We start from the raw sequence: 21,819 nt of genomic DNA on the forward strand, positions 1-21,819 counted from the left end.
GGAGAAAGAGAGAGACTGTGAGAGAGAGTGTGTGTGTGTGTGTAGCTCTATACTCCGCAATTTTGCCTTTATTTCCAGCCAACAACCATTCTGCAGCGACTGTCAGGGCCTGATTAAGCATGTGGCTCACACGTGAAAGTAATTGAGAAGTTCTATCTATACAAAGAACATTAGTTACACATTTAATTTATGACAAACCTCTTCTTTATTCCCCAAGGCAGACTAGATGATCTGTTACCCTGAATCGCCACAGCACTTTGCTATTCTCATCTTAGAGTATCTTACTAGATCTAGAGTTGCAAGCTTCTGTCCTCTGGCCTCCTCGCTCCTGCCCCGTGCCTCCCCTCCCCCACACTAAGTCTGAGAAGGACATTGTCTTTCTGTCTGTGCGTTCTCTGCACCAGCCTAGGACAGTATGCTGTAGTGTCTGTCTCTCTCACATAATCATGTATTTTATGTTTAACTAATATTAGGGCACGGTTCAAGTTAGTTATTTGAAAGTTCTAGGGTGGTTTTGCGAACAGAAACTGATCGCAGGCAGAGGTTCTGAAATTTCCCAGTTAAGCTACCAAAGACCTATACATGGAAGAGGTTACCTAGGAAGCAAGCATAGACACTAAAAAAAAAAAAAACAAAACCAAAAAAAAAAAAACAAAAAAAAACCTTAAAAATAAATTTGTAAATTGGCTGTCAAAGCTTCACGGTTTGCCTAGATCCTGGTCAAAGACATGCTGTCCTCGACTACAGCGAGTGTCCTGTCTTTAAAAAACACTCCCATGCACCGCTATGCCCGAGCACCGGGTGAGGCCCCGATTCCTGCGGCCACGAAAGGGAGGGAGGCCTCAACGACCCCAAGCCTAGAGTCCTGGACAGTTCCCCAGCCCTTCCAGGGCCCCCGGGACCCCTAAAGCCAGGCGAGGAGAGCCGCGCCCCCTCTGGGTTCCAACGCAGCTGCGGCCCAGCCCCACATAGGCGGTGAAGACTCGGGCTAGCCGCGCCCCACGCAGGCGCACTGAGGCCGGGGCGGGGTGGGGGGTAGGGCGGGGCCGGCCGGAGCGGGGCGGGGTCCGTGGTGTTTCCGCTGCTCGGAGCCGCCTGTTAGCAGTTGCCCGGAGTCTTCTCCGCCCGCATCCCTGCCTGCTCGGCGTTTCGCTGCCCCACGCTCCGCCGCTCTCCGGGAGGTTCGGGTCTGGGTGAGTGGGCGCTCGCCTAGTCCGCGGAGGGGAGCGGGGGCGCCGGGCTGCGCGGGCGCTCTGCGGGGAGCGGTCCCGGGAGCTGCGGAGCGGGCGGGTCTGCGGAGCGCGGAGGTGCTGTCTGGGCGCCGCTGCGGGAAAGTCTCGTTCACTGAAGCCGCGGTCTTTCTCTTGCAGTCCTGCATCAGTCACCTTTTCCTGACCTGAGCAGTCGCCATGGCACAGGTAAGGCCGTGCGCCCCCGAGCAGCGCTTGCATTGACCGACTTTGTAAGCTGCTCAGGAGTTCTAGCAGTTGTCGGAAAGCCAAAAAAGTTTAGGAGTAAACTGAATCTGCCTTCGGGAAATGTCTTAACACCTTTCTTGTTTCCCTTTTGCTCCCCCCAACCTCTTTTCCTGCTTCTTCCCTCGGAGGGTCCACCGGAACCTGCTCCCACCCGGGCGCAGCCGCCGGTGACGTGGCCGGAGTTTTGCGCACTCCCTGTTCGTGAGTGAATGTGTAAAAGGAGGCCCTCCCCCAAATCCAAAGATTCGCTAAAATTAGATCCAGAGCAAGTACAGCTCATTGTGGTCATGTGAAGAGAACGCATTACCCACCCCCACCTTTTCTTATTTGAAAAAATAAAGGAACCCCTTTTTCCTGGCTTCCCTTTTTTTTTTTTTTTCTGGTAAAGTTCCCTGTATTTTAATACTAGGTATTTTCCAGTAGAGCTCTAGGGGAGATTTTTCCAGTTGCTCAACTCGGTTTTACTGAGACTGTTCGTCGTCGGCACTGAATTTTTTTTCCCTCCAGTGCAAAAGATTAAGAAGAGCTGCTTTTAAGTAACGAGCTCGTGGAACGAGTTCTGAATTGAATTTGCCTTGGGACTGTTTCAGAATTTGATTACCCAATATTGGCTGTCTTTGCTGTTCTTAACATTTATCAAAAATATAGGGAAGAGAAGAGCATTTAATTTAGATAGCACTCGTTAAAAATTGACCGTGTTATGCACTCTTTTGTGAATAAAATATCAGTGCTTAAGACAACTCCACCCCAAAACTAATTTTAGAGACGTCATCCATCTAACTGGCTTATCAGAGTCCAGAAACTTTTTTTTAAACAAGTGTTTTAACTGCTCAAACAATGCCCTCTCTTATTTATAGTTCACTTTTTGAAAAAAAAATCAGATTGATTTATCAAAATAAAATAAGGTTTCATGGTTCTTTCCAAGAGAAAATGGGAGGATTAAGAGGAGTTGGTAACTTTATTAAATTTTTACAGTACTTCCATTCTTTCTTTCTCTTTAGCACTTAAGGAATGTAACAGTAAACCAATTCTCATATTACTTAAAGTGGAGACTTTGGTTTAGATTCTTCCCCATAAAGGATACTTTTATATGGAATTAACTTTCCTTCACCGGGAATTACTTTTCCTTTCCTGATATGCTGGTGGTGATGTAAATGATGATTTAGCATGCATCAGAGAATTATTCTCATTATCCTAGCTCATTTGGCTGTTTCTCTTATCTCTTACCCAGTGATTTATGAAGTTTTTCAATCAGTTCTTTTAATTATGTAGACTCTTCACCCAAGATAGCATCAATAATCACATTTTCCCAAATGTGGACATTAATAAATTCATAGTGAAAATAGTGTGAAAGCCCTTATATATACAAAACCTGGAGAATGTGGCTTGTATTATAGAGTTATGTATATGACCTCTATCACAGTATAACCAGGACTGTTTTCTATCCAAGTCACAGATTTTAGTTATCATGAAAGTGACAAATAATGTTAAGAAGGATCCAGTGTTGAATTTTGCAGTAGCTTTGTTGTTAGTTATCCTTGGAAACCATGGATATAAAACATTTTGTTAAAATATTTAATATTAAGATGGAGTTTTGTTGGCTTTAGTCTTAACATTTGATGGTGGGCAGATGCCCACATTATGGAATTGCACTTTTACTGTCTAAAATTTCCTTGGGATCCCAGTATCATTATTGGAAAGCTGAAGTCCTTCAGTGTTAGGTTTCAAATGGTTTCCATGGTAGTACCTTTTGTTGACCTGTGGTTATGGGAACCAGAGACCTCCACTCTGTGGCTCTCTGTAGAGCAATGGGGTCAGATGCCTGAGTCTTAAGAGTTTTGCGTTTTGGCAATATAAAATGTATTGTGAAATATTAATGTCTCTTATTTACTGAAAAATTAAAAGGAAGCCTCCTCCAGCAGTGGTTCTTCATGTTTATGAACTAAATCTTCCATGCTGGTGGTTTTCTCTTTTTACTTAACATTGGGACTACCCCACCTATAACAGTCTTTAAGATATCCAGGAGTCAGTTATTGTATAAGTAGATCACAGGCGTGACTGTCTTGTTAAGAATTTGACAAGAAAGCATTGATCGGTCTTTACTGATAGATACATTGAAGTTTTTTTTTAATGTAATTATATTATTAGGGATACTTTTGTGCATATTTGTGTTAATATATTTATTATATAAGTAAGTTATAAATTATTATGGTTAATGTAATTCATATCAATGCCATTTTTTTAGTTAAATTTTACCCTAATGTGTCAGTGTAGGGGGCAAAGCTGTGGCACATATTGGAAACTACGTAAAAAATGACTTAAATTATCATGTTGGGCAAATACATTTGGAGTTGGAGGCATTTATGGGTAACCACCACTTGAGCTCTGCCTTCTCTTTCTGATCCTAATCCTCATCCATCAGTATTGAGATATGTGGGATTTAACCAGTTGACTATGGAGAGAAGTAGTCTAACGTGAGGCTTCCAAGACTCTTTCAAGAACACACTGGCTAACTGTATGTTCTCCATGATATACAAGAAAAATATAAATTATAAATGTACCTGCTTATAAACAATTCCTAGACAGTATTTACTTTTATATGTTTGAAACTATTCATTTGAAAGCTTTAATATTTATCTGGCTTGAAACTACAACATCCATGTTATTTTAGCATAAAGTTTGCTAAACGAGTAATAAATTATCATTGGATCGGTAACACAATCTACTATGTTAAATTTGGGTGCAGGCTAATTCAAGATATTTACTAAGGAATGGCCAAAGTGCTATTAAAATTGCCTGCATTGTCTATAGTAAATATTTTTGAATACTTTCATCCAACAGTCAACTTCTGATTATATAAATGTGAATTTTTCATTAGATTTTAGGGTCATTTCTTTAATCTGACTTACCATATGTTGGGCTGGATTTCTTAAATTGAGTCCTGACTGACTTCTTTCCTGTTGCTGAACTTGCTCACACAGGTTTATTTTACTTTTTTTAAATCTCACTGCTTAGCTAGAGCCAAATTATTTCGTAGATATTCTAATTTATTTAAATACTTAAAGTTACATTGTGTACTGTGTTCTTTGGTTTGGAAAGGTCAAGAGTTGGCTATATTTCATAGATGAATGATCCATTTAATATATTTTAATTCAGTTTAAGGCTTTTATATCTTTCCTTTAAGATAATGAAACTTTAAAAAGTTATACTTTGGGCAGTTGGAACTCAGTTTTATTTATAATATTGTTTGTAAAGAGTTAACGTATTCAGGGTCGCAGGACTGTCATGAAGCAAAAGCAGGCTACATAATTTTTTGCTAGAAACTTCACGAATATCAGAGTTATCAGTCTGATACATACTTAAATTGTACAAGATTTGATTAGAAATTCTTTTGGTTGGTTTGATATCATTACACTATGATCATTTACAAGGGCCCTGTGCAGAGCAAGCAGGTTGAATGTAAATAAGTACATTTGAGATGAGGTTCCTGCCAGAGGAGGTGCCTGGGTGTCGCATGCATCTTTTCTTCAGGTCCGTCACTTTAAGGTCAGACCTCTCCGTATTGAATGATTCCCTGGGGGTTCGGAGATCAGGTTACCTGTTTACCAGTGGCCTGTGCTGCTTTGGGTTAGTTTCTCCCAGTTTCTGATTCCTTTGACCCTGGTCTTCATTTTGGATGCTGAGAAAGAACTAGATTCGAATCTGCTTGGCTGCTTTGCAAGCCACTGAGCAGTTCATTGGTGGTGTTCAGTTAACTTTAATTCTCTTGTCTTGACCTAGTGCCCCTTGGACACAGGTGGCAGCTAGTTAGAAGTGGCAATCTGGTTTTCTTCTTTCAATGATTTAGAAGTTTATTATTCTAAAACTTCACAAATTATCAGTTAATATTTTTACAAAAATTAGGGCTCCTAAGACCTTGGCTCTAAGTGTTTTTTGGACCGACCCTTTCAGTTTAGTGGTTTGTGTAATGTGTAAACCTATAAGCCATTGATTAGTTGAAAGGAATGCATATTCCAGTTGGTGTCATTTCTTTGGACACCAGTTCCTAATTGTGCTCTTTACTTTTCATTCATGCATGCATTCATGATTGTATGAAACTTGAGTTCCTACTGTGTGCCAGGTATTGTTAGTCATGAGAAATAAAAAGGCAAATGGAACTAAGTTATATTGGTATAACAGATGCATTGCCGACTCCTTTGTATGCATTGTTTAGTGGTCATAATACAGTTTTGGAAATAAGTAACACTATTTCAGTTTCACAGAAAAAGAAATTGAGATTACTTAGCTGGCACTAGTCACATGGGACAAAGGAGGAAAGGCATGATATGTAGAGGCAGCAACAGCGAAAGTACATACTCGGGGTGTAAAGGAGTCTGGCCTGGCCGGGAGCTGCAGGCAGCGTGGCACTGCTGGGGTAAAGCTGCAGTCAGTGGGGAGATGGGGGTCCTGCCTTGGAAAGGGGTGCCAGAGAGGCAGACTGGAGCCAGAGCTGAAGAATACGAGCCATTTTGTAGGTAATGTCGCACTACCACAGAGTGGTAAGTTGGGGTGTGCCGTGGTCAGATTGATATTTCACAAAGATCGCCCTGGGGCCAGTGTGTTGTTGTGTTTCTGGGGGCTGCAGAGGTGGGGTGGTGAAGCAGAGGAAGGAGAGGGAAGCTAGATATTGGAAGAACACTTAGGAATCTGTGGCTGTAATCCTAGTGAAATCTTAAGGGCTTAAACCAGGCAGTAGCTGGGACTTCAGAGAGAAGGGCACTGTAGGAGACTGGGCAGATTGGATGCATGAATAGGATGGGAGTTGGGGGTGAAGGGCCAGATTGAGGTCAAGATGACTGACTTGCTTGATGGTGTGGTTGGTTGTGTTTTTCTTTGAGGAAGGAATGTGGGGGAAAAACAGTGGATTTGCTGAATTTGAGTTCTTTATAAAACACTTAGGTGGTGCTGTCTAATACACAACAGAGTGTATAGCATCTTTAAATCCTCTTTCATCTGTGTAGGTCATCCATTTGTTTATATATTATTCATCTCTTCCTACAATTGAAAAGACTGGAGGCTGACTTATTTCCTACCTTTATCTAGGACCAGCCATGTTCATTAGATTTCTGCCCCTTGTGTAGATACAAAAGTTGTGAACCCACACACACTCTTCTCTAATGTGAGAAACCTATAAACTTGATTGAGGCATTGATATGAATGAATTGGTTAGTGATAGAGCTTTTCATGTGCTGTGTGCACAGTGGCCAGTTGAACCACTGGGAATATCCCCCCCGCCATCATGTGTATTCAGCAGAGATTGGTGTGTTTGCCTGAGTTAACCAATTCAGAGGTATCACCGTTATGCATAGGCAGTTAATTAAATTTTCCATTTTATTGGTAATTGCCAAGGGAAGGCATTCTTGTACTAGCTGGGAGGTAGCCAGAGGAGCATTAATGAAACACAACAAAAGCCTAAGTCATATTGACAACCTTTGTTTTGTTAAGTTTCTAAAGACTTCTTTTCTACCACTGTGTGTACTACTTGAACTGTTTTATAGTGATGCTTTTTTTTCTTACATCTGAGTTTGAGAAGTCAAAGGTAGTAGGATACTCAGACAGAATGGAAAAAAAGCTAAAATAAGAAGGAGCATGAAAGGGAAAGGAAGTTATGGGAAACTTAACAATAGTTATAGACCAATTTAAATTTAAGGCTTTGAACTGTGGGCTCGATAGTTTGATGGGCTCGAGCAACGGTAAAGATGCAGGTGTGAGATCTTATTTCTGAGCCCTGATTGTATGTGTTTGTACCCCTCAGTCCTCTGGGAGGTTCTAGTGTTTCCTGGTCTTTAATTTACTGAGCACCTCAAGTCATAATCCTGTCACCCTGGCTTTTCCCCCCTTCTTGCTCATCTCATTTCTTTCTTAGTACAGTGATTTTCAGTTTTTTTCCTTGCTTATCAGGGGACCCATTATGACAGGAAATATTAGTGGGCCTGTACTGTGTCCCTCACGTAAGACCTGAACTGCTGTGCCTGGAGAGGGGAGGGAGGACTCTGCCCTTGGCCTTCGTCCTCCCCACCTTCCTTGAGGGCCTCCAAAAGCTTTTTGCAAAACCTGAGCCTCAGAAGAGCCACACACAGAAATCCTTGTGTAGCTGCTCAGCCCCAGTGGTCTGCTTCATGATGCCTGGCTCCTGCTTCGTGACACCGAGGGGAATGGGGTGGGTGTTGAGGCGTCGATTTCATTGAACTGAAGGCGGATTTAAAGAGGGTTTAGTTCTCCTCTGTGCCTTCAGGAAAGCTTCAGTTTAGAATGTTTCAGACTAGGTGAATGTTTTCTTGTCTTTAAATTTGGAGTATTATTTCTGTTTTATTTTCCTGTGCTTCTAAATTCTGTGTCTAGAAAAGCAACCCTTCACTTGTGTTTTGGCTTAATTTTATTCATTTTATTTTGGCATACCTACTCTTTGAAGGTAAAGAACTTTTTCATTTAGAGCAAACAAACAGAAAAATCCAAAGAAAATTACAGAGCTAGAAGAATGGGTAATTTTGAAGTTGAGGGTTAAAAGAGTGAATTACATGTTTTGGCCATGTATTGTCTGAGTATATGTAATAATTCCCTTAGTACTGTGTTGGTGGCAGGGGCCCAGGGTAGTTGAGGATGAACTGAGGATGGGTGAAGGGAACAGTAGCTACTTAGGACTGGAATTAACCTGGGGAAGGCGCACCCACTGAACTTGAGGCTAGTGGGAACGACAGGAAGCAGGGACGTCCTCTTGTGAGTCCTGCAGGGTCCCCTTTGTCCAGTGCAGACGGTTTTGTGAGGGCGGGTTCTGCCCTCGTGAGTCACGTCCTGTGATTCACATCTGGTCCCTTACTATGGCTACGTGGCTTTGCTAGCTTTCACGATGACTCTAATCACATGGAATGTAGCGAGAGTATTTCCCAATTTCTAGAAAGCTCTCAAAAATACAGCCAGCAGGTGTGTCTTCTCCGTGTTAGGAGCTGAGACTCTGAGGATACCTCTCTTCTTCCCGTGGTTCACTACGCTTCCTTCAGGCTCGGGAGTCAGATGTCCCTTCTTTTTATGACAAATCCCTCCTGTCTCCTCTATTCTTAACCTCTTCCCTGTTTTTAACTTCTCTACCTGCTAGCCACTTCTTCAGAGCCATAAACTGGATAAGGTATTTTTTAAAGTGTGTTTTTGAAAAGGATTTTTAAAAAAAGTTTGTAAAATAGAAGTTCACAGAGATGCTCTGCCTCCCAGTTCACCCTTCAGTGTCCTCGAGTCAGGCTTTTACCACCACCAAGGACCTCCTAGTTACAACTCCAGTGGGCCCCTTTTCATCGTCCCTCTCACTTGACTTCCCTGTGGTTTGAACACTGGCTTTTCTTCCTTTTCTCTTGGAACATTTTTTCTCCTTTGACTTCCATGCTGTCACCTTCTTTGGATTTTCCCTTTGCCTTTGGGAGGCTGTGGAGCATCATAGTTAAGAGCCCACAGTCCCATAGCCTGTGTTCAAGTCCCGGCTCTGCTGCTTGGCTTGCTTGCTGGTCATTGGGTGGTTCGCCAAACCTTTCTAAGACAGGGTGTCTTTTCATCTGTAAAATGCGGTTTCACTGAGAAGATCCGCATGAAGCCCTGAGCATGGTGCCTGGCTCGTTGTTGCCCTCAGCTGATGTTAGTTGCCATTCTGTTTGTAGGTGACCTTCCCTTCTCCTCCAACTCTTCTTCCCACCCCATCAATATTGCCTTCGTGAGCCTCCTCGAAGGACTCCAGTTTTTCCCTGGTAACAGACGATCCTGCTTCTCATACAGTACGTGGAGAAATGCGAAACCAGCCTTCCTTTCCCTATCAGAAAAAGGAGTCATCCTAAAAGGTTCCCTTCTGCCTTAGCCCTGTCTGTTCATCTGTCTTTTTGTTTCCATTTCCACCGCTCCTGACTTAGATCAGGTCTTTTTTTTACCTTCTTTTTATATTTACTAGTTTTTAAAACAGGCTTCCTGTCTCCACAGATGCACAGTCCCTCCCGCTGTCCCCACTGCTGCCCTAGTCATGTGACTGCAGGGTCAACATTGTTCTTCTCTGCTTAGGTGCTCTCCAAGGGCTTCCCGCTGCCTTTGGGCTGACAGCTGCTCTTTTTAGCAGGGCTTCCACCCTGTGCTTGCCCCCCACTGTGACTTTTCCCTTGTTTGCTTTTCTGACCAACCTTACTGCTTGTTCCAGCCTGTTGAAATGCTTAACCTTTTGTCCAAAGTACAGCAAAGTTTCATTCTCCCACATTTTCCTGTGTGTTGAAATACCTGCCTGCCCTTCTCTGCTTTCCCGAACCTGCAGAGTCATAGGCAATTTTCAAGACATTTGGGGAAGTTTTTCCCATTTCTTTCTCTTCCGCTCTTCCCGTCTTAGTCCCTCCTGTATTTGCTCACGTCAAACTGATGAAACCTCCGTGTATATATGCTCTAGTGCACTTGATTATTTACATGCCTGTCATTTTCTCTTGACTTAAGAGGTCATGACTTTTTTCCTAGTGGTTTGTACAATGCTTGGCATGTGGAAGGCATTCAAAGAAATGGTTGTTGAGTGAATAAACAAACAGACAGGTGAACTAATCATCCAAGTTCTGACATTGAGAAAATCTATGGTATTTATCCATTTTTATGATGATGTTGATGGTGTCTTCATCATCGTTTTGAACTGGTTTTACTAAACAGAGAGAAATTGCAGTTTGACCTGAGAAATAACTTTGCTAACTCACACCAATTTTGAAGGGCCGTCTTCTTAAATCTTACCAGTTTCTCTCCCAACCTATTGCTCCTTTTAATTATGTTGAACCATGGGAAAGTGCTAGTACTCAGCCATTCAATTTCAAGCAGCTCAAGCTTGATGGAACTAATGGCAGGGAATTTGTTGGCCAGTATGCATCTGTGCTTTTTAGGTAGGGTGGAAATGGAGACTAGCCTGGCTGTGGGTGGATTTCTAACAGTTCTGAGCCCAATTCCAATGTAGGGGGTGGTTTCCACACACCAACAAGCAGTTCTCCTGCACCAGCTGGGTGTCCTGCAGTCCAGCTCCATTCTGACACTGTCTACCTGAGATAGTATCAGATCCCACAGGTTAAGGGCTCAGTCCTACAAGACTGCCTCCTTCCTCTCCCCCCACACCCATTTCATTCAGATGCCAGTTTCAAGTCCAGATTGTCACCTGTGCTTCTGACTGGCTATAGACTGGAATTTCTAGTGACCCCGTCATTGTATTTAATTGTGCTAGAGTGGCTCACAGAATTCAGAGAAACATTTACTTACAGGGATCATTGGTTTATTATAAAAGGATATAACTCAAGAACAGTCAGGTGGGAGAGATGCATAGAGCAAGATATATGGGAAGGGGTGTGGAACCTCAGTGTCCTCTCCACATCTCCGTGTGTTCAACAGCCTGGAAGCTCTCCAACCTTTTCCTTTTGGGTTTTTGTGGAGGCTTCATTACATAGACATTATTGACTAAATCATTGGTTATTGTGAATGAAGTCAATTTCCGGGTCCTCTCTCCTCCCTGAGGTGGGGGTGGGGGTATGGGACTGAAAGCTCCAACCCTCTAATCACATGGTTGGTTCCCCTTAAAAGCATCCTTAGATGCTTTCCAAAAGTCACTTTAGTAACATAAACTCAGATGTGTTTGAAGAGGGTTTGCTATGAATATTCAAGCTCTTATCATTAGGGAATTCCAAGGGTCTTAGGAGCTCTGTGCCAGAAATGGGGATGAAGACCAAATATGTATTTCTTATTATAATCACAGAATCACGTTTTCCCACTTAGTAGAATGAAGAGCTCTGGCTTAGTTTTGTGACCTCCCCATGAGAGAAGTAGGAGCGAGCACCCCTCCCCACCCCCCTTTCCTAGTTGGCCACAGTCTTTTGTTTAGCTCAGGGCCCAGGGAATGAAAGCTGCTACCAACTTTGAGTGCTGCTCCCAACACTCTGAGGCTGGGAGATCAAACTGGGAGACACTTCCTCTCTTGTTTGTATACTTTTGGCTGCTATAGCAACACTAAGATTTTCCTATACGTTGTTTCAAGGCTGACTCTGATGTTGTAATGGTCCACTTCACGTTTCAGATGGGGTTTCTATATCTTATCAAATGGTAATGTATTTAAAGTCTGAACACGATGTAGAGCCAGTGGCTTGCTGTTTATGTGGATTGTCGTATTAGTCGTGCTTGAATAATACCACTGTTTTTCCTGTGCCAGGTTCTCAGAGGCACTGTGACCAGCTTCCCCGGATTTGATGAGCGGGCTGATGCGGAAACTCTTCGGAAGGCCATGAAGGGCCTGGGTAAATTCAGCCTTCTTTTTGTTCTAAAAAAAAAATGTGACTTTTGTTTTTCTGAACAGAAATCATTGTTTTATAGTAAAATTACTTTTAGAATATTTTGATTTGAAATGTATGTAGAGAGAAAAGTTACCTCAAGATAGCAAAACGATGACTGGCCACCTCCAGTCTTCATTGTCTAGAACCGAACGGGAGTTCAGTTCAGCCTCTGTTTTTTTTAGCTGTTTCACTTTGTCTGTGTGATTGAGTGGCTGATTGAGTAGATAAGTAGACATTCCTGAGAGTGATCAGCTGTGCAGCATTTCGCTCTCGTTGCGCAGCCACATAGCAGTTCTGTAGGATTCTTCTGTCCAGCTGTCTTCTCTTTCCTCGCTCTCCTTTCTAGCCACTTAACTCATCATGAGGATTTCCATCTGTAACTAACTGATCCCCTTGTCCTCCGGCCCCCTCCGTACTCATGTCCATGTGAAGGGATCCACCTTCCTCAAACTTGGCTCTGACCCCGTCACTCTCCATTTTGAACATCGTGTGAGATTTCCTGTTGTAGCAGGGTTAGGTGCAGCTTTCTGGCCATGCAAGGCCTTCCCTGTATCGCCTGTGTCCTCTGGTTCAGCCATGTCGGCTGATCTGCTGTTCAGGAAAACCCTGTAATTTCCTGCTGCTGAGCTTTTCCCCAGTTCTAAAAGCCTGTCTTCCTTCGCTACGTCGTCACTGCCTGTCACAGTCTTTTCATTCTTCAAGACGGTTTTGGGTGTCACCCTCTCCATGAAGCTTTCCTGCAGACTCTGTTCCACCTCCTATCAGCTAAGAGAACCTCCTTTGATCCCTGTTTAGCACCTGGACCTCTCTTGATGCACTTGTCCCATTCTGCCTTACCTCACAGTTATTTGTATTTTTGTATTTTTACCCTAAATTGCCAATAACTTGAAACCTGGGTTTATATCTTTCTCCCCTCAATCCCCTGTAACACCCAACACACTGTGCCTTGTGAGTAGCTGTTATATGAGAAACTTCTAGTTGCAATTAAAGCTAGGTGCACTGTTTCTAAAAAGTCAGGAGGATTTTTGCATCTACTTCACAATGTATGGGGCTAGTATGTATTATTGGAAATGATAACATTTTGAAATTGTAAATTTTAAAGTTTAATAAATTCTGTAATAGAATATATTTTGTGAGGTAAGGAATTAATGGGAATCTGGTTACAGAGGTTACTGAGAGAGTGGGATGTAGGGGCCGAGATGTAACGGTTCGAACATAAATTGCAGGCACCGATGAGGAGAGCATCCTGACCCTGTTGACATCCCGCAGTAATGCTCAGCGCCAGGAAATTGCTGTGGCTTTTAAAACTCTTTTTGGCAGGGTAAGAGCACACTTCATCCCAAGGTCAAATGTGAGAGCAGCTTTATCTTCTAAGACGAGTTTGAAATCTAATATGCTTTCATAAATATCATTTATTTTATGATTCTGACTTTCCTATTCCTCCTTTCTTTTCCAGTCTCTTGGTTACTGGATGTTGGTTTATAATGCTCACCCAACTTACCCTCATGTGATTGTTTTTCCTGGCTTGACGGTCTAGAGGTGCTGGAAGATCCCATGGGGATAACTGCCCTTTCCTTCTGTGCTTCCCACTCAGGACTTTTGTGTTACCTGTTTTCCAGGTGTAAACCTGCATTGCAGTATGTTTTGTTATGACACAGCACCTGCGTGTGTCTTGATTCCTTTTGGAGTGGTGTTTTAATAAATGAATTTTTAAATCATTGATTTAAATGCTCTTATTCGATAAATAATTCAAAGTGAAAATTAAATTTTTTACTAAATGAATTAGTACAGACATGAAAAATTTAAATGTAGTTTTGTTATTCTGAAAATTTGTGTTTGTTATTTTGAGAAACAAATGCAAAGAAAGAATAGAAATTATTTTAAGCACAATTCCTAGTTGCCTTTGTGCTGAAACTGAAATGGATAAGAAATACTGCTTTTCTCCATAATTTTACACAGTTTCCCCATAGCAGCTGTCCCACAGTAGTCAGGAGCGCAGTAATGAATGCAGTCCGTTATGTGCGTGTTAGGCTATCATTAGATGTGGAGAGAAAGGAAGACATTGTTTTGTTTAGGTGTGATAGGCCAGATTTTGTCCCTTCTAAAAATGTATTTGTGAGTTTTTTGGGGGAAATTTTTTTTTAAAGATACACGTTTCTCAGAACAGTGTTTTTAAAATAAAAAATTTTAACCTATTTTTAAATTTTTTTTTTAAACTCTTGAGGTAAAGAAAAACATCTCTTAAAACAGATACCTTTACACTTGAATGGGTTTGCTTTAGGTTAAGCTTTGGGTCAGATGTCCACAGTACATTGTTCGGAGCTTCCGCATGTGGTTTAGCTTAGTGTCTTACTTCTGCTGGGAGACAGCAAGGTAAAGAATTCATTAGAATAAAGGGCTGTCTCTCATTTTTCAAAAGAATCTCCTTAAATTTATGTCTGGTTAACAAATACGTATTTTCCGTGTGTTAGGACCTTTTGGATGACCTGAAATCAGAACTGACTGGAAAATTTGAAAAATTAATCGTGGCTCTGATGAAACCCTCTCGGCTTTATGATGCCTATGAACTGAAGCATGCTCTTAAGGTAAAAGGAGGAGTGCAAGGAACATTCCTATCACGTATCATATTATTTTGTGTTGGTAATTACTTCACTGTATTTTTTTTTATATTAAAAAAACTGAATATTTTAGTGAGGGTTTCTTGGAGGACAAAACTGTAGGAGGCAGTAAGAAGAGAAGAAGAGAAAAAAGAAAAGGTGGGAGAAAATGAATAGAGTGTCATTTAATCTTTTTGTACAGTTAATAATAGTGGGTATTTAAAATTTTAATATATTTGACAGCCTTTTATATTCTATTTTCATGCTCATTTTCTCATTTTGAGATGTGTTTTTAAAATGTTACAGATTACTTTATCTTTTAGTATAGAGGAGCCTGAGTAGGAAACAATAATATTGTCAATCATTTTAGATTAAAAAAATTAAGCTTCAGAGAGAATTTTGATATAAGATAGATTTTCTTCTTTCTTTTTGATACTTCTAAACACTTTCCTTTTCTGAACCCTTTTCCTTTTCCTTCTTTCCTGTATTTCTAAACACTAAAATGAAATAGCTGGTAAACTTGATATTTCACTGTAGCAAATAACTGAATACATATTCCCTTGCCCAGTGTTTAGAGTGTTGTATAAATATGACCATGCTGAATCATTTGTTTAGACTTACGGGACGGAATAGTTCAGTCATTAGTAGTTAGGTTTTGAATGGGCAAATTGAAATTTAGCAACAAGGAGGTTAATGTAGCTCAGGTGGCGGGAAGAGGGGCTTTATCAGGTTAGAAGCCTTTCTGTGCTGCTTCTCTTCATTTTCCTGCAGTGATTCTTTGGAATAAACAAAATCTTCGGTTATTGGAAATGGGCATTTTTGCAGCCTTCTGAAATGTTAGCAGTAGCTGAAATGCTGCCAAAGCATAAACCTAGTTTTTTCAGTGCTTGATTTTTGGTAAAGAAACAGAAATATAAAGAGAATAAGGCTGTCTTTTAAAATTAAGTTCTGCTGTGTCATTGCTTTTGTCTTCTAATTCAGCAGTGTAGATGTGACTTTATAATCAGAAAAAGGAAAACCAGTTAAAATTGTTTTTCAAAAATCCAGAAAGCAAGTCACAATTCCTTTATACTGACCCCAAAACTGATTTCCTAATAGCTAAGTGATGCTGTGTTTATTGTTACCTTTGCTGCAGAATTTTCCTGTGGATCTATAAAGAACTTAATTTGGAGACGGGGGTGTTTATGTTTTGAGGTATATACTAAGTATCAGTGCACCTCCAAGTAAATTTATGTAAAGTTTTCATTTTTACTATTTAGCCTTTTTATTTATTTCCTGTTTCATTAAAATGTTTTACTTTAAAAAAAATTTAGTTCTTTTGTTTTTTTCTTGGGGAGGGAGGGTAATTAGGTTTATTTATTCATTTATTTAATGGAGGTACTGGGAATTGAACCCAGGACCTCATGCATGCTAAGCATACACTCTGCCACTGAGCTGCACCCTCCCCCCTAAAATGTTTTACTTTTAAACCATTTAGAATTAAATTGATGAAATTATAAATTTATATATGTTATATGCTATATATATGTATACACATACATATATGCAATAAACATTTTTTTCATTAGACCAATAAAGGGATAAAATTGTCTTTGGAAAGAAAATTAATTTGACATTTTTTATTTCTACAACTGCTAGAACTCATAGAATAAGAAGTGAATGTTTAAGATTGTATTTTCAAATACAAAGATGCTACACTCCATTTTAAAAATTTATGGTTATGTTTCATCTTCAAAATAACATTGCCCATATTGTTGGGCTCTATCATTACAGTAATCAGAAGACCCCACGACTGCCTGATAGATAACTAAGAGATTGAGGATTAAGCCTTTATCAAACTCTTTGAAATTTATAATTCATAAAAATTGTTTAGAAAGTAAAAGACATCTCACAATCTTTGAATTTCCTAAAGTACCACACTTGACAATATGTGGGGACCTCGGAAAGTAGATGTTCACTTTCATCCTTAGCTTTTTATCTTTTACTCAGGAATAAAACCCTCCATAAAATAAACCCCACAGTAAGTGCAGCACCCACTACCATTCATAGACGGTGCAGTATGTAAACAACAACATGTTAGAAAATAAACAAAGCTGCCTTTTACTTCTATTGTCCTTCAATATGGATAAAGTAAACACGTTTTCTGTGGAAAGAAAAATAAAGCATCCTTTGACAAAGTAGGAAAAAAAGTGAATGTTATGTTGGGTAATATTTATATATTTATGCAATTTGGGTAACACCTAGGAAAATCACTTTCTTTTTAATCTTAATTGACATTTTTTTTTCCTATTAAAAATCAATCTCCAAACAGGGAGCTGGGACAGATGAAAAAGTTCTGACAGAAATTATTGCTTCAAGGACACCTGAAGAACTGAGAGCCATAAAACAAGTTTATGAAGAAGGTACATGTTTCGAATTACATTTCCCTTCATTGCCACTGTCACTTTCATTTCTCTAAAGTGAATACAGTTCCTTATAGTTACAGGAGGCAGGCCACCCATGATTTCCGTATGAATGAATGACTGAATAAACAACAATTCAAGCTAGTTTTCTCCTTCAGTAGGGAAAAGGGCTGCCTTTTACTATGCCTGTAATTATTTTAGTATTTGTAAGAAGCTTCTGTTGAGGATGGAATTTATTTTCACATAGGATTTGCAACTAGCATAGGGACATACAGATTGTCCTTCTTTTGCATTACGTTTAAGATGTAAGTTGTTTTTCTTCCTTAAAAAATTCAAGTTTATGTTAGTGGAAGTTACGAGCTGTCTAAAAGGAAAAGAAACCTTGTTCAAGTCAGAGTTGATAATATATGAGTAAATGTATCTCATTTTAGCTGATGGCAGTGCTTGAATACTCTGCATTTTGATTTTTCTTTCTGTTGTCTTTTCTTTTTTATTTCTAATTTTTTTGTGGGGGAAAAAAGCCTGTATTTCAGTCAGAAGCATATCCTGTGAATGGAGCCAAGAAAATGAAATAGGAAGTAAAGGTGGAGAGTTCTTTTCTCATCAGATTTCATGTAGAAGACTCTCCCTCTCAGCTGACTGAGGAGGATCAGACCTTCCAGATTGTCACCTCCAAGCATAGTGGCTGCAGTGAGGAAAACGGGTCCCTGTCTTGTTATTAGTCTGTTAATCTTAAAAATGACATTGTAACCTAGCCAGTTAGAACAGTGTGAAATTTACCACAGCTAAATAATTTACCTTTGAAGTGCTGGATCTTTCTTTCCTGCTCCTCTTTTTACACTTGGATAGGTACCCATCACTAAGGCAGAGGGGATACGTGTATCTCAGCTGTAGCTGGTCACCCTTGAGTTTCTAATATTCAGATATCTCTTTCTGGGGATGTTGACATTGCTGAGTGAGCCTTTGTGCTGCTGGGTGACAAATGGGGTACCTCGGGTATAATAACTGCTTATGGCCCACCCAGCCAGCTGTGTTATTGTGCACTCGCTGTGTGTCTGGCAGTGTACTGGCTGTCATGAAATGACGCAAAAGATGTACATAACATAGCTCCTGTCCTCAGGGAGTTTGCAGTCTATCTAGGGATGACATGACTGAGAAAAACTGCAATAGTTAAAGGATAGTAAAAGTCAAACACACAAAAAAAACGTTTAATGCAAAATTCATTCAGAGAAGAGCAGTCATCATGGCTTTGGATGTTAGGAGAGGGCTTCACAGTGCATTCAGACACTGAGCCAGGGCTTCAAGACCAGATGGGTTTTGGGTGGATGACAAAGGCGTTTTTGGTCAAGGTACATCCACTGTCTGCCATGGCACGGACACCGGACTGAGAAAAGTACATTGAGGAAGGGTATGTGCATGTCCATTCTGGAGATGAACTGACTAGCGCAGTTAGGTTCTGTTACAGGTGGATTTGTAAGACTGGATTAGAAGTTTGGACTTGATTCAGAGGCTCCTTGATTGTAAGCTCCTGAGTGGGCAGTGGAATATTGAAAGGATAGTTGAGGGAGCGAGGAGATTTGAATCAAGAGGCCGATTAGGTAGCTGGGTGGCCGGGGAGGTAAGCTTTGCAGGTATGTCTCAGCCTAGGTTGGTGGGAGGTAGGAGGCGCATACGTCAGAGAGAGGAGGAATATTTGAAAAGATTTGATGGTTAATTATATATAGGCATTGGAACAGAGGGAGGAATAAATAATTCCTTCAGAGTCTTGTATTTGGGTAACTGACTGAAATAAACATGTAACTCTTTTGGAGCTTTAAAAATAGAAGTTTCTAATAAAGTTTATCTCCTTTCAGATAATGGTGAAATATTTAAGTGCCTTAGAGCATTTAATCCTTCAACAGCAGCTGTTTGAAAGTTACAGGGCAGTGTCTGTAGACTCTTACAGATCCTGCTTCTCCCCTTTGCTGTGGCTTCACACTGAATGGTAGGAAGAGCATATTTTAAAATAGCTCTGCTGCCTCTCAGAGTTAACTTTATTTGTTGCAGAGGAAAAAAATATCTTATTAGGGGAAGCAATGGCCATGCCCCAATGAAAGAAATATTAGAATATTAGATATCAGAATATTAGAGAAATGCCTTTGGAGAGGAATCATGTAAAACATTTGAAAGAAAGCAAAACAAAGTTTAAAATTATGATCGATTGTATTTTAGAGGCTTTCCAGTACCATCATGTGTCTGTAGACTAATAACTACATTGGCTGAGAGCATTTCTAAATGTCTGAGTCATCATTCAAGTTTCAGTCGAGTGCTTTTGGGAGACTTCGTTTTCACCTAGCCACTCACTTAAAGCGTTTGCCTTCAGTCTTTAAAGCCCTTAGAAAAAGATGAACATTTATGCTAATCAAATATTTCTTCCTTTATGTCTCTTCTATTTGATTATTGAGACAGGAAGTCTTTCTAGTTGAAAGAAGTTGTAAATAAGTGCGGGATTATTCTGTTGCAGAATATGGCTCAAGCCTGGAAGATGACGTGGTGGGGGATACTTCTGGGTACTACCAGAGGATGTTGGTGGTCCTCCTTCAGGTATTGGGTGGAGACTATTTATGGTTTGATTAAAAAACTCTGAAGCTGGACTGATCTGAATCTAGTTAAGTAAGGTCATTTAAAATTCTTTTAATTATTTCTGATACTTGCTTGATTCTGGCTTTGTGGTGCCTGTGTTTGTGTTTCAGAATATCTGACCTGAGCTCTTCATAGCTAACTCATAATGTTTTTGTTTGTTTGGATGTCACTTTCCTCTTTTTTTCATAGAATTTAAAATCAAGAGGGTCAGTTTGGTTTTGGACAGTGCTTGTGTGTTATTGTAGGACTGATAAGGTCTGATATGGTACTTTATCTCTTGTAGGCTAATAGAGACCCTGATGCTGGAATTGATGAAGCACAGGTTGAACAAGATGCTCAGGTGGGTGAGACTTACTATGTGATGACTTGCCTATGACGTATTGAATCATATGTCATTGAATGAAAAGAAGAATCCATGCTTATGCTAATGAAAAATACATATTTATATATTATATATGTAATATATAATATTATATAATATATAATGGCATCTAAAAGTAACTTGGTGGGTCCTTTACAAATCATAAGACCCATATAGGTCAATTTCTCACATTTTGATATGGCCAAAAATATTTTATCCCAAAGCTGAAATGAAATAAAATAAATTGTATATGAATAGTGAGTTCCACCTAGATGTTATTTTTTTCTGTGATTGTGGAACAGTCACAAAGTAGAGAATTTTACCAGGAAAACAGGTGGTGTTGATTCTTCTGCCAATGAGCCAGTCAGTCTCTTGGCAGAGAAGGATATAGAAGAAAGAGTAAAGTATTTTAGTGATAAATTGTGATTTATCTCATAATAGATGAAGTTAATTGTAGGATTTGAAAATTCCTCCACCTTTCCTCTGGTAGAATTCTAAATAGGATTGTTCTTTTTGTCAGCTGCTCTTTAGTGACTCCCAAATGAAATTTTGTACTGAAATGGCTTTTCAATCCCATTATAGTCTCAGTATGGTTTATAAAGTAATCAAATGTAGGAAACAAGTATTAGGAAATTTGAAACGAGGAACTTGAAAACTGGAGATTGATAATAAAGAAATTACTCTGGTTCTTGCAATCACATATCGTAGTCCTGTCTTTCTGGTCACATGGTTCAAATACAGGAGGTATTGTGGGTTCGGCTCCAGACTATGCAATAAAGTATATATCACAATAAAGTGGATCACATGAAGTTTTTTGGTTTCTCAATGTATATATAAGTTATTGTTTACACTTATTGTTTATACTTAGAATATTTTTATAATTACATCGTTGAAAGGGGAAAAGCCATATTCTCTCCTCCAACTGACTGTTCTCTCTGAAGAAGCCATTGGGTGTGTGAACTGACTTTGCTAATAGGAGAAAGGAGGGCCTTATTCTTCTTTTCAGGGGGTTGATTTCCTAATGGCTGTGGGATGCTGGCATCTCTTTGTGTAGCTGGAGAGAGAAGAGGCGAGGAAACAGAATGTTTGCTGAGGGCCGTCTGCAGTGTTTGATGCTTTCCTCACTGTCCCTTAAAAAATGCAAACCTATTGTGTCCCATCCCTGCTTAAAATCTTAAAACCCTTCCGTGGATCTCATTGTCCTCAGGGGAAACCTCAAATGTGGTTTATAAGCCTCTTTGTTACCTGTCCCTTGCTTTCTTATGCCTCCAACCTTTCTCTTACTTGCTCTTTCTCCTCCCGCCCCTTCCTCTGCCCACTCACCTAATTCCTCTTCAAGGGTCTGTCCTCAGATAAGCTGCTTTTCAGGGTGCCCTGCCTGACCCCCCTAGGTGTGTGTCAGGTGCTCCTTACGGGGAGGACTGTAGCATCTCAAGCTTCCTGTCCCAGTGCTGGCCACCTGATACTGAAGCTGCCTGTTCACTTGACACCCACCCAGGGTGCCCTGAGCCATCAGTTCAGTTAGCCTAGCATATTGGCAGCACTCAGTAAATAACTCAGGAGTGAGTTAGTGTCTAACTCTAAAGTAGAGGGGATCGTTTCATTTTTTACAGATGAGGAAACGGAGGCTCAGGGATTCAAGAAAGAAGCCCATGGTCCCCACTGAGTGGTGGTGGAGCTGGGGTTCCTGCTGCACCTGTCCAACCTCAAAGCCCTCTCTCTTTCACTAGATGACAGGCTCCGTGTTCTTCCCTGTTAGCTCCTTTCTCACTTCTCTACTGTAAAACCCGTCTATTAAGTATAGATTGGAAGGAAGGAGCTAGCTTAACCCCGCCTTCTTAAGGGATAGAGCCAAAGCTGCCTGCAGACCCACACTCCCTGCTGTTAGGGGCTTTGCTCATTGCTGAGACCACCTTGGTACTTTCCCAGCATTCATTGTCTGTAGGTCTGGAGGTGACCATGCTGGTTCTCACATTCCTCCTCTCAGGAGTAGGGGTCATGGTCACAGGGAAA

The 21,819-nt window shown here is 40.6% G+C and overlaps 1 protein-coding gene across 1 annotated transcript in view; it reads left to right on the forward strand.

Moving 5' to 3' along the window:
• The first annotated feature begins 1,039 nt into the window (after positions 1–1,039).
• ANXA5 (annexin A5) overlaps positions 1,040–21,819 on the forward strand; it is a 28,369-nt gene continuing 7,589 nt past the window's right edge. The window contains exons 1-8 of the mRNA XM_031691587.2: positions 1,040–1,193; positions 1,371–1,418; positions 11,704–11,788; positions 13,051–13,145; positions 14,296–14,409; positions 16,733–16,823; positions 19,327–19,406; positions 19,729–19,785. Of these exons, the coding sequence (XP_031547447.2) occupies positions 1,410–1,418; positions 11,704–11,788; positions 13,051–13,145; positions 14,296–14,409; positions 16,733–16,823; positions 19,327–19,406; positions 19,729–19,785 (531 nt within the window). The 5' untranslated portion in view covers positions 1,040–1,193; positions 1,371–1,409. The remainder of the gene's footprint in view (positions 1,194–1,370; positions 1,419–11,703; positions 11,789–13,050; positions 13,146–14,295; positions 14,410–16,732; positions 16,824–19,326; positions 19,407–19,728; positions 19,786–21,819) is intronic.

This window comes from Vicugna pacos, chromosome 2 (genome assembly GCF_048564905.1).
Source record: "Vicugna pacos chromosome 2, VicPac4, whole genome shotgun sequence".
NCBI classification, from domain to species: Eukaryota; Metazoa; Chordata; class Mammalia; order Artiodactyla; family Camelidae; genus Vicugna; species Vicugna pacos.